The following is a 12,722-nucleotide window of genomic DNA, read 5'->3' on the forward strand; positions in this document are numbered from 1 at the left end:
CTCGAGTGGCCGTGTCGTGCGTGCCTCGAGTGCCCCGACTATATATTACAATGCCGGGTGTACGCTGCCGACGACACATCTACTCAACGGCACCGCACACGAGCCCACTGAGAGAAGTAAGCAAGTACGTTTTAGTTATAGGTAGCGCGTCCGTCCGAGTCGAGCGTATCGGTTCTGCAGCCGCGCAACGGTATCGTCCACCCTCCCGATACATGTGCGTCCACCCTTTTTCGATAAAAGCAATATCTAATATCTCTGGTCCCGATGAGCACCATCGCGTAGCCTCACTTTGTGCGCCGTGCAGTGTACCATACACCTCGAGAGGTGTCTTAAGGATGCGTGTGCCCGTCAATTGGAGCACGAAAGGGTCAAGGCCGCTTTGACGACGATTCGGTGAGTCGATGTGCTTATACCCTACACCTGTACATTGAATGATACGCGTGTCGCAGTTGGCTTGCCGATCGGGTACTACTGGCCGTGGTACAAATTCGATCGAGTTGCGCAAAAGTATATATGGAAGATCGGCAGCTACGTATTATAAGAGAGGGATTCGGCTCGCTCGAGGCTAAAGTGCCGTGCTTGTATCGCTCGGGATTTATTCAACTTTTTACGCCCGAATCTGTCTTCTTTTCGAATCGTGTGTTGTGAAAGTTGTTTCTCGATCTACCCCCCTCCCCCGCGCGTCATTCGGACGACTTACCGGGTGTCCTTAAACTCGCCGATTCACCGGTTAATTCCGGAGTCCCCATCGGTGATCCATGAAACGGCGTGAAATTGCTGCAGTTGGGGGGGGGGGAGGAGAAAAAGGGGGAACTCAACTGCGATCGCGCAATCGGAGCGGACACAATGGATCGGAACGGATGGGCGGAAGAGCGATCGAGTCGGAACAGCAGCTCTCGGCCGTCGTAAAATCCGAGCCGCGTGATTGCCGGCAATTAGCCTTAGAGGTGGGAAACACTCCAATATGTATAGGCGTGTGTAAGGAGTGCACACGCGAGCGTTTCGATCGGCCTACTCTTGTAACACGTGTTCTGACTATCGTGACGTAATTTGCCATTATATTATATACGTACATACATCGCGATGGTATACACTGCAGTGCTGGAGTGGCCAACCACCTCTCGTTGAGACGTCATAATTTGATAAACACCACCCGTGCACGTACGTCCGACTCTCTCTCTTTCTCCTATCATTTTCTATCTTTTTTTTACCGATCGACGTACCGGCGTTATCGATTTTTCGCTCGAGTTTCACTTTAAATGTAACGCGATGACGGTGCGTCCAAGCGATGCTAAAAGAATGTCTCCGACGATGCTGCAGATATATAAGTACATGTATATGCCTTTACATCTGCTCTAGGGTGCATGCACACGCGCGCGTTTATGGTACTTATGGGCATGTGTGCATATGGAGAACACTGAGCGTTAAATTCGCTTAATGCGCTTGTGCGGTCAACGCGCTTAATTCTCACAGATGCTCGCACAGGCGTACACATAATACATATACATCACATACCATCTCACAGCAGCCAAACGAAATTGTACTTGTGTCTGACCATCCAATTTTGTATACGCGTATTGTAATTTGCGGTATTTCAGCGACTGAATGTTTCGCCTCTGTTATTTCTGTTTTTGGCTGCGATTGCGATCGTTTGCTCGGATGTATGCATATATGTAGCCTTAATCAGTTGGAAAAGCCGAGAATATCGGAATTGCGATACATATATTTTTCCCCCACGCGAAAACATAATGCCGCAACGACTGCGCCGGCCGGAACAAAAAAAAAATTAGTCGTATGGTGTACCCGATACGTATATAGTTGGAGCTACGCACGCAGGTGTATAATAGGACGCGAATAATGTTCTCACCGCGCGTAGAATTCCATCATATTAGAGCGACTGATTTATCGCATTGTTTTACTTTGCGAAATCGAATAGTTGTTGTTTGCACTCTTTGTACAATATACACCCTGCGTGCACGTTCACTTTGTCGCTGCTGTTGCGCTTGATCTTTGTTTTTGGTTTTTTTTTTTTTTTTTTTTTTTTTTCATCCTTCGAGGACACTCCGAAAAAGACATGCAAACAGCGCGTGCAAATTCCAATAATAATATACAAAGATGGAAACGTTGTTGTGCAACTTTCAGTATCCCGCAGCGTATCGGGCATTGTCCCGTTTCTCCAATTGCCACTTGAGACAAAACGACGGGATGACGCTCAAGCTGACTCTGACGGCCACGGCACCGGTGCATTCGCAGACGCGCCAAATCTCACGCTAATGGTTCTCACGCAAGGCGTTTAACAGGTGACACACAATTTCTTCTTTTTTTTTTCTTTTTTTTTTTTTTTTTTTTTCAATTGTTTGAGCCGGTGGTGAAAAATTTGAAGGCCATTTCGTTGTTGCAGAATGAAGAGACGCTGGACCAGCCAAACAGGGATGCATACGCTCGTGGGAGCCACTTTTCCAGCTCTCGTGGTCGCGTTGACGATCACTGCCTGCCTTCCGACGCAGTCGCTGGGTATCACCGGCGAGCACGTGTGCCACCGCGTCGACAAGTAAGCTACAGTACCTCCCTTTAAAATAAAGTTTACTCGACACTTGGTTGCGCTAATAGCCATAGATAGACCTACACAGCATATAGCTATACCGTGTAAGCCAATTGTATACGAGTTTGTCTACTTGCAGCTACACGGTGACGTCGAGGGAAAGATACACGGAGCCTGTGGAAATTCTCACCCTCGTGTGGTGCCTGCAGATCCCACCGCGTTGTCCCCAGACGCGCGTTGAGTTGCGGACGCGCTGGAGAATGAAGGTATCTGTCCATGTATCTGTATATACCGTAATCACAACACTACTTGTAGCTCCGACCAAATTGACACTCGCAAGTGATACTGCGATAACTCGAAAATTAGCCACATCAACAAGTTGATTCGGCTTGGGTTTAATATACATCCGTCCGTCTCCCTATATAATATTATGTTGATTCTGATGTAGACAAAAAAAGTGTATTCATGCGTTACGACACAATGTTTTATCGTACGTTGGACGGATAAGAGATCGGTATCAGTTTTTGCTCTGCATTAATTATACCTATTATGCAAAATGTGTTTTGTACTTATAATTTATACGTAATCGAGTTTGAAACTACTCAGTTTGAGCGTATGCGTACGCGTTGTACAGACATTGCCGATAGTTATTTCAATCTTTTGAATGACTTTCCATTCATTGCGATCGCGAAAATTCATGCCACTTTATCAGCCTCGTGCGAATGAAAAGGATTTGCGCAATCTGTTTTTTTTTTTTTTTTTCACTTTTCATTTTTTTAAAATCAATTAAACGAAGCACAAAATTCAACTTTATTAACTAATGAATAAATATTGGGTTTTTTTTTTTTTTTTAATTCATATGGTACACCTATATAAGTAAAGTATAAATGACAATAAATAACTTGTTTGACATTGAATGAAAAAAAAATTTTTTTAAACAAAAAACAAAAAAAAAGGTATTTGTTGGTGGTTCTTGTGACATCTTTGTGCTACCAGTTAGGTACGAATAAAAGTGGAATTTGGGCCACGTTCCCCATAAGGAGACACTTTTGCTCGATCGCTCATTACAAAGGATTCCTTCGACGGTGCAAATGTTACCTCTGCTCCACGTGAGAATATCTTTGGTGGCGCGAATCGCGTAACGCGAGGATTTTCGCAACGCAGATGTATATCGTGCTTCTGTGAGCAAGTACGGACAAAGGGACAATCAGATTATATGCGCGCCGGCCCGATACAGCATTGAATTTCGCAGATCGCGGGAGTTGCATGGGACTCGCCATGCGTACCGATATATTATGCATCGCGAAATTTGTTGGACCGCGATGATCTCGCGTCGGTGATTTTAGCTGAATTTTTGAACCATACGTTATACCTACATGTGTTTACAATACGCAAATGCTTACGTAATGCAGTTCCGAAAATAAAAAAATAAAATGAAATAAAATAAACAGCAGGTAAATGAAAACTGAAGAGTAGCGTGCAAAGATAACACGAAGCAACTTTCATCAACTCCACGCTAACAATAGTCTTGGAGTGTGTATAACGAACGAGGAAACCGCGAAACTCGAGCGTAGGTGCGTATATATTATATACCTGTACGCCGAACGGCCGACAACAGCTGATCTACCGATGCGATACGCGCGAGTCCAACGTGACAAAACTACAAACTCGATCTCTTTTCAATAGCTCCTCGCTCGGAATTCCTTGCCCATACTAATACACCTATACGCGTATGGGTCCGCGCGTATCGTCGGTCCACTGGTTGTTGCGTTGATAACGCAATCGACCCATTCAAAAACGTACTTCCAGATTCCACGTGCTTATTTATCGAGCATATACCGAACAATTTACCTGCCAATTGAAATTACTTGCGGATTCAAGGCCCCATCCGGAGTGGGCGTACAAAATCGTATTTTAACGGTGTGCTTTTTGTTGTTTGTCCATCTGACCTTGCGCCCTTTCCGCACTATGTTTACAGACTGAGGTAAAGTACAAAAGCGTGCCGGTCTGCTGCGAAGGTTACGTGATGCAGGAGCTCATAGGGAACGGAAGCGGTAACGCCAAATGCGTGCCCTACTGCAAAAAATGCCTGAGCGGGGTTTGCACGGCTACGAACGAGTGCACCTGCGATCCGGGTTTCCAGGGCCAGGACTGCGCCTACGGTGAGTCGTACCTTTTTTTTTTTTTTACCTGGTAGTGAACAAAAACACACCCCCAGTGCCCTTGTCGGCTCCCCTTTTACCCTTTCCATTAATGACCATTTTTGGCACACCAACCGAGAGCGTGTAGGACGCGAATTTCAGGGCCTTCGATCACTGTACTTGTGCCTATATGTGGTGGAAAAAAAAAAGTAAGGATACGAGTGTATAATATAAAGTATATAATAATGGTAATTATTCGCGGACAGAGTGCCCGCAGGGCAGTTGGGGCCAGAACTGCGAGAACGAGTGCAGCTGCGTGCACGAGGTCACCTGCAACCCCGTGAACGGCAAGTGCGAGTGTCCCGCGGGCTGGACGGGTCCTAGGTAATAGATACGCGCGATGACGTATTACACACACCCTCGAAACGGTATACGTATTGGGAATAACGTGTAACTTGGGTGGGGGCAGGTGCGAGAGCAAGTGCCCCGAGGGCCAGTGGGGCGCGGGCTGCAACTCGGTGTGCCTGTGCGGGGGCCCGGAGGCGCGCTGCCACCACGAGAACGGCGAGTGCATCGAGCCCGACGACGCCGGCAACTCCGGAGCTCCCACCGACGTGTTCGAGGCCTCCGGGAATCTACTCCCGGTCGACTACATCGACGTCATCGACTTTGACAAGGAGGACCTACTGCCCAGAGTGACGGAGCGTAAGCCACCCCTTTTACATGATATTTCGCGCTCATTGTGTATGTTTATATGTATACCTGTATATGCGTGGGTAGCGTACTTCTTTATTCGATTGGGGTGGGTATTGTAACCATAACGTCTCGTATTGCAGATGATTCAGGTACCCCACGAGTGGACGAGGCAGTGCTACTGAGAGGCGAACAGAGAGGACCAGGGGATGGGTTTCGGAGCACGGTGGGCTTGTCTCTGGGGGTGGTCGAAGGGCAGCCCGTCACCCAGAGGCCAACGACGCCACTGCGGAGGTCGACCAAGCGACCCGGCATCACCACGACCGATGGAAATCAATTTTCGCGGAAGCAACCAACCGACGCTGGCGCAGCGGCCAAGAAGAGCATCGGCTTCGACTTTGACGAGGCTCGATCCAACTTTCGCGTCATCGTCTCGCCCAAGACGGAGTACGTCAAGAATACTCGTGGAGGTCCGTTTTTTTTTCTTTTTTTTCGCTAGTAACTCCTCTATTGTAGCTTTATTAGCTTCCCCTTATTGTGCAATTGTTTATTAAATTTTTATTTTCCTTTTAACGGTTCGAGGTGCAAAGGAAAGAAATTAGTAGGTGAAAAAATGCGTGTATCGTCGAGTAAAAGTTCCGTTGAGTTTAATATTCGTGAAACGATGGAGCAGCAGCTCGGATTTTCCGAGGGTGATTATCAGAAAGGGAGGGATTTTTCACGCGAGCAACCAAGAGAACAATACACGCGAGTGAGAGAGTTCCGTTATCGCGCCGGGGGTACCCGCGATTGCTCTATCGCCAGACAACCTTGACAGATAAGACGGATACCCATAATATTATACGCTCTTTCCCCCTCCCTCTCGATCTTTTAGCTATTGTGTGTGTGTATGACTTGGCGGTGGCACTGTGCATGTACACTATACGCAAAGCTATGTTAGTCCGCGTGATTAATCTAAGCTGGGCGAGCGTGCAAACTACCGTGATATATATATATATATGCCCTCGCCGGATGCATTTTACTCTTACGCGGTGACGTATACTTTCATTTTTTTTTTTTTTCCTCTTTAAATGAGGGCGCGGCTGGCCGCGTAAGCGACTTGGTCCTCGACTCGCTCGCCTTTTTTTTTCACGGTCTTGATCCATTTACGTACTCGCGAGTCTCTCGTTCGCTTTCGATTCCGTGCAGCGCAATTGCGGATAAACGATTTTTTCTCCCTCCCTCTCTCCGTTATACATTGGCTCTCTGTGGCGCAGTGTTTTTCAAATCACAAACAACCAGCGCGCCACATTAAGATCATTTAGCTCTCTCTCCTTGCGACATTTCACCGCAAAACAAAAAAAAATCTGCCTCAAACCCTACACGTGTAAATGTAATGTAAAAAAAGATGAGCCCACCGGTATACCAATCAACGTGGCTGCGATGATAGTGGTCGGTGCGTTGGTCTCGCTGGGCCTGACGTCCGTGGCGGCGCTCATGATCTTTCACATACGCTCGCGGCTGCTCAAGGCCGCGCTATCCATGTACAACCAGGAGAAGGCTGTCGAGAGGCAGTACGCCGCGTCGGCCGAGAAGGACATCGATACCAAAGGCTTGGACGTCACCATCGGCACTCTACCTCGTACGTTTTCTCTTTTTTTTTTTTTCTTTTCCACCGGGAATTTTCGTAACAAAAGTACAAGATAATGATCGTGTGTTATCATCACGCGTATGGTAATTAAATGGGCTCCCTTTCAGGTACAATGACGCGGATCAATCCGATGTACGATGCGGGCTTGGGGTCCGACTCGGCGGGTTTGGCGTTCGACGAGAGGCCGGTCGAGTACGCCAACGGGACCGTGACCATCGGCATCCGGTTGTCCAGCAACCTGAGAGGTAAGGCTGAAACAAGGAAAGAAGAGGGAGAGGGTGGAATAAGTATAATATTGCGTTTGCAGATTTACTGGAGAGCCACTACGACAAGCCGGCACCGTGCTCCCACAGGCACGGCGGCCCAGGCAGCAGCGTCGGGGCAACGGCGATGGGCCCCGACGGCGACAGCGGCGTCGAGCACGTGTACGCGGAGATTCCCCACTCGGCGCCCTACTACTCCGGCAAGTACACGTAATCCAACGGCTTCCTCATCCTCCCTGCAAACGATCATTTTATACCCCAGCTTGCGTTTTCCCCGGGGGTAACAAGATATACCCTCGCTGTCTGCACTCGACAGATAAAAAATGTTTATGTGTATATATAACTCTGGATCGCCAACGGCAGAGGAGAGGAAAAAAAAAAAAAGAACAATAGTGCGAGTAACGCGATGAGCGTTATCATCCGTATATGAATAGCTTGACTCATTCCGAGAGCCGCAAAGTTCTTGCAACTTTTGCTCTCTCTCTATGTGTAATGCTCGCACGATTGCCTCGTTATACATATTTATACTTACGTGTCGATCGCCCATCCAAGCCCCTCCTGTTCATGCAGTGTCCGTAGTGTGCCTGTATAATATCAGTTGTGTGTGGCTACGTGCGATCGTGAGAAACTTTTGGATAAATTATAGCCGTTTTTCTTTACTCCGCGTGACTCGATCGCAATTGGTGAACCACATGTATACAGCTGAAAGGAGAGCAGTGGCTTGCAACAAACACAACTTTACCCGTATATATATATATATACGTACCTCCGTGGTACGTGCATTTATGAATTAAAAAAGCATTATAATGTATTAAAAAGAAGAAGAAAAAATGGTATATCTTATGATAAATATGACGTTGTGCCCACTCTAGTATGATAATAATAATAATAATAATACTATTGGTGATGTTGACGAAATTGGAGCCGATTGTTGTGCAGCCCTCGCTCCTTACGTCTCTATGAAACAGCGCTGTGTGTATAGCTAGCTAGAGCTTGTTACGTGTGCCATTAACAATTTACTTTCTTCTCATTATCCTATTTAACGTGTATTTTTATTGCAAAGGATAATAGTACGAGGCCCCTGCCTTTTGGCTCATGTCTCCTTTTGTGTGTGCGAGTGTGTAATTGTATGCTTAGGTTCAACGGCAGTCAAAGGATTTCAAACCCCACGCGAAAACGTGGTTGTTTGTATTTCTTATCCTATTTATTATTAATAATTTATCATAACAAAAAACATTATTTCCTACTGTTGTAAGTGCGACATTGCCGTTTTTTAATTTTATATACCTATACATCATATTGTGTTTAGATACATATTTATATACTGTTTTCATTTTAAAATATGTAAAAAAAAAAAAAAATCCTTTCAATACCCATACTTTGCATTTTGTGATGTGAAAAAACAGTACGTTTTTGGCAAAATAGACTGAGCATAATTATAACATTGGTGTATCGTAAATGTCCTTTATCTGTGAAAAAAAAAAGTAAATAATGTAATCTCTCACGATGTAGGCGTAATAACTATATGTTTTATACATAAATAGAATTATGTGATTGTATATGGCATTTATATGTAATGAGTATAAAAAGTATTGTTAAGTTTAATATTATAACGTATATGATACCTATTGCAAGATTATACAAAAAGTACTATACAATAGGTGTACTGCGTAGTAATTTGTGTAGAAAAAAAAAAAAAAAAAAAAAAAACAAAGGCAAAATTATGTGTCAAAAGAGATTGTGCGTTGAATAAAAACATCAAAAAAGTAATATGAAAAGTACTCGTGTGTCATTTATTTTTAACGCAGTTACGAGTAGATGCACATCACGTAGTAAAAATGGCAGATTTCATAGTAGGTGCTCCACAGTTTCGTCATCAAACTAATACTTGGTACCCAACCCGAGCAACCCTATACCTCGACTGAGCTAAATCGCACGCCTTAACCAATTGATCTACGGCTGCTCCTCTAAATTTCAACTATTTATCAGCCACTTTGTGCATTTCGGGTTCCACGGTCGACGCGAAATCCAATCACGTCAGTTTTCGAGGAAATGGCACAGGAGAGTTACGTAATTTGCTTTGGATATTTCAACGACAAACCGTATTTTTCATTCTGTTTCATTTATACGATTCAAACGTGTTCGGATCACATTGGAGTCAACAAGCTTTTCCAAACAATTTGTGATTTTCGTTGGAGGCGTCGATGCACGTGACATACATTACGAAAAGGGTACCAGCCTATGTGAAACATTTCAGTTACAAAGACAAGGTGTCTGAAAAAGAAGAAAAAAACCGTGTCAGACTCCCAAAATGTAAAGTGTATGTACAGTATACCTATACAACCTATCTTTTATTGGCGGTACAAAAAAAACAGACGTTGACTGCTGTGACGGCTTTACCTGGACCCCCGAGATTGGCAAGTGTGACACCCACACTATACACAAGCCCGATTGTCAAGGAACAGCGTGGTGTATACCAAGTGATCCAGTAATCTTTTTGAGCTATATTTTATCTTTATACCTGTTGTCGATTCTTCACACCGGACCACATAATTTACACACGATTAAACATACGCTTTACAATACGCGAACAAAATGTAAGTACAAAAAGTAAATCGCCAGTGTACAGCAATGACGTTCCTCTTGCTATTATTGTTATTATTATCATTGTTATTGTTGTTGATGATGACAAAGTGTATCACGATAATTAATGACGAAAGAGCAAAGTCTGCGTGAAACAGGCAGATAGAAGCAAGCGCATCCTGCTGATAAGTAGGTAGAGATGTATGTATATACATACATATACCTCCCCCAGGGACGATAAGCCGCTCTTGTGCGTATACTCTCGGATGGGTGCCATCCTCGGATCCCCCCGTATAGTCAATAAATAATATGTGCTGTTCAGTTCGCTTGCGACCTTTTGCGAAGAAACATGGAAGTTAAGACGTTCGTTTTGGTCGTTGTGATCGTAGGTCTATGCGAGAGCTGCTCGGCAAAGCACACGATTACCGATTTCGCTGTCCCGCGTAATTGCTCGGAATTGTACAGGTGCGTATGCCATTATGCGTGACACGATTCTTCATTTGTATATATATTCACCTGCACATTGTATGTATCCCACGCCAGCGTGGAAAACCCGAGGTACGTGCCGTACGAGGAGAGATACTGGAAAGTCAACTGGTTGGGCATCGGGAAATGGAAAACACGCACAAACTACAGATTGGAGGTAAGCGCTATGATAACGTTTTTACAGGCTGGACATGTATATTAAAACGTTATCTGTCCAACGTGGATAACGACCAAAACTGGGCGTCAGAAGCACATCAGCTACCAATCGCGGGCAACCTGCTGTCCGGGATACGCGAATTTCAGCGCGAGCCAGTGCATCCCCGTCTGTACCAAGAGTTGCGGTCCCAACGGGGTCTGCTCCCAACCGGAGCTTTGCAAATGCGACGACGGATATTGGCTCAATCTCGACGAGTGCGAGCCCAAGTGCGAGCCCGGCTGCGGACCCCACGGCTTTTGCAGCGCCCCCGGCCAGTGCAGCTGCGTCAAGGGTTACCGTCGCAAGGACCACGCCTGCGAGCCCATATGCGCGGAGGCCTGCATCAACGCTGTCAGTAAGCTCATCTACAGGCTCCCCCTTGGTTTTTTTTTTTTCCTTTTTTTTTTCAGCATGTGCAATTACAACTTCCATACATGTTCCCTTACCTTTACAATATAAGCGTCCAAAGTGTAGCCCAGCACTATACTGTTGTTGTTGTTGTTGTTATCAATGTGCCAACTCCTTCCCCCTATAGGAGTGCATCTCCCCGGACACGTGCTCCTGCTTGGATGGATACGTGCCACTGGAGGGCAAACAGAGCCACGCGTGTAGTCCTTACTGCAGCACCGGCTGCGCGAACGGCAGCTGCCATGAACCCGAGGTGTGTCTATGCGACGACGGCTACAGGCTCGTGGACAACCGTACCAAATGCAAGCCGATCTGCAGCCAGGACTGCGGGATGGGGGTTTGTGCTCGTCGTTATAATAATAATAATATATATGTATATTAACACCCAAAGTGTATGGTGGACCTAATAGTGTTGGTGGACGCGTAGAAGTGCACGGCTCCGGAGACGTGTAGCTGCCTCGAAGGTTTCGTGAAGAGGAACGCGACTGTGGCCGGCTCGGGTTGCATCGTCGCCTGCGGCTGCGAGAACGGCTGGTGCAACGAGACGAGCGCGGCGTGCGACACGTGCAAGGTGAACTTGTACATGAGACATATGAAGCATCGCGATGTATATATATATTTGAAAATAATCTGTGTCTCGATTGGGTTTTCAGGAGGGCTACGAGCTGCTTTGGGTAAACGACTCGAGCGCGTGTCAGCCGTACTGCGAGGGTGGCTGTAGCAACGGCAGGTGCGTCGGGCCCCAGTGGTGCGAGTGCGACGAAGATTACCTGCCCGAAAACGACACTATGGGCAATCCCCGGTGCACCAGGACTTGCGGCGGCGAGTGCACCCATGGCACCTGCGACCCGGATAACAACACTTGCGCCTGCCTGCACGGCTGGGTGGGCGAGTACTGCGACCGGCCCGACGCCGCGCTTTGTTTGATCGCCAACCGGTGAGTATACGTTTGTATCCGATAAACTCATCAATCATGGACAAAAAAAAAAAAAAAAAATCCAATATATCTGGGCCCCCGGTAGGTCGAATTTTACGTGGTTGGAGGGAGGTTGGAACGGTTCGAGGTGCAGCGAGCGTTGTCAGCGAGAAGTCAACTCCACGGCAGATTGCACCGCTCAACCCAACGGGGATGTAGACGCGGCGCTCAACGCGACGTGCTTCATGAGCATCGGTAGGTATACATGCATGTATTACACGAATTATTGTTTCCCCCCCCCCACCCTTATATTTCCAAAAAAATGAAAACATATATTTTCAGACTCTCCGTGCAACGTGCTCATCGTACAATCCGAGCGCTATGAGCCGCAAACGGACGTCGGGACTATCGTGACGTTGACTGTGCTCGTGGCCGTGTTGCTCTTAGCCTCCGTAGTCGCGTTGTTCGTCCGAAGGAGGACGAGGAGAACGAGGGGTATGAAATCCGTAGTTACGGTGAAATTCGATCGTATCAACGCAAAATGATGATAACCACGAGGGCGCGTGTCGTCTTCTTTTTTTTTTTTTTTTTTTTTCACTTTCAAGAACTACTGAAATCCGTCCGTCAGGGGAGGACGAACCGGGAGGAGCCCGCCAACAGCGACACCATCAGCTTGTGAAATCCCATTGCTTGTTATACCTGCGTTTGTTGTACACGCGGATGAAAATGCACAATAAAACAAGAAAAACGTCAGCAATAATAAATTAGCCTATGTAATATGTAATATACCACACTTGACAGAGCCGAGGTGTCGGGTGGGAGGGGGAGGTAGGTATTTGGCCCCGTTAACGACACCAGAGCAGT

The 12,722-nt window shown here is 46.4% G+C and overlaps 2 protein-coding genes across 4 annotated transcripts; both read left to right on the forward strand.

Annotated features, from left to right (window-relative positions):
• The first annotated feature begins 132 nt into the window (after nucleotides 1-132).
• On the forward strand, nucleotides 133-8,588 carry LOC149375263 (uncharacterized). 3 transcript variants are annotated; one of them, XM_089589471.1, is made up of 11 exons: nucleotides 133-393; nucleotides 2,143-2,300; nucleotides 2,384-2,551; nucleotides 2,682-2,808; nucleotides 4,521-4,704; nucleotides 4,950-5,067; nucleotides 5,153-5,388; nucleotides 5,520-5,846; nucleotides 6,764-6,997; nucleotides 7,114-7,251; nucleotides 7,314-8,588. In XM_089589471.1, exons 3-11 carry the CDS (start codon nucleotides 2,403-2,405, stop codon nucleotides 7,481-7,483), a joined length of 1,683 nt encoding a protein of 560 aa, XP_089445597.1. In that variant the 5' UTR covers nucleotides 133-393; nucleotides 2,143-2,300; nucleotides 2,384-2,402; the 3' UTR covers nucleotides 7,484-8,588. The 3 variants fall into 3 exon arrangements, with proteins under 3 accessions (XP_089445597.1, XP_089445596.1, XP_089445599.1); XM_089589470.1 differs by having other exon boundaries at nucleotides 2,402-2,551; XM_089589473.1 differs by having other exon boundaries at nucleotides 2,402-2,551; nucleotides 5,520-5,840.
• Nucleotides 8,589-10,192: 1,604 nt separating this feature from the next.
• Nucleotides 10,193-12,607, forward strand: LOC106638006 (uncharacterized). Its single transcript, XM_014351005.2, has 9 exons — nucleotides 10,193-10,317; nucleotides 10,396-10,495; nucleotides 10,586-10,885; nucleotides 11,070-11,279; nucleotides 11,370-11,513; nucleotides 11,596-11,879; nucleotides 11,965-12,113; nucleotides 12,201-12,353; nucleotides 12,464-12,607. The coding sequence occupies exons 1-9, from the start codon at nucleotides 10,202-10,204 to the stop codon at nucleotides 12,535-12,537; spliced, it is 1,530 nt and encodes a 509-aa protein (XP_014206491.2). The 5' UTR covers nucleotides 10,193-10,201; the 3' UTR covers nucleotides 12,538-12,607.
• Nucleotides 12,608-12,722: the final 115 nt, after the last annotated feature.

The sequence above is a fragment of the Copidosoma floridanum genome, unplaced genomic scaffold (assembly GCF_036245765.1).
Source record: "Copidosoma floridanum isolate Cflo_tuat_1 unplaced genomic scaffold, Cflo_Japanese_pri ptg000009l, whole genome shotgun sequence".
Classification (NCBI taxonomy): Eukaryota; Metazoa; Arthropoda; class Insecta; order Hymenoptera; family Encyrtidae; genus Copidosoma; species Copidosoma floridanum.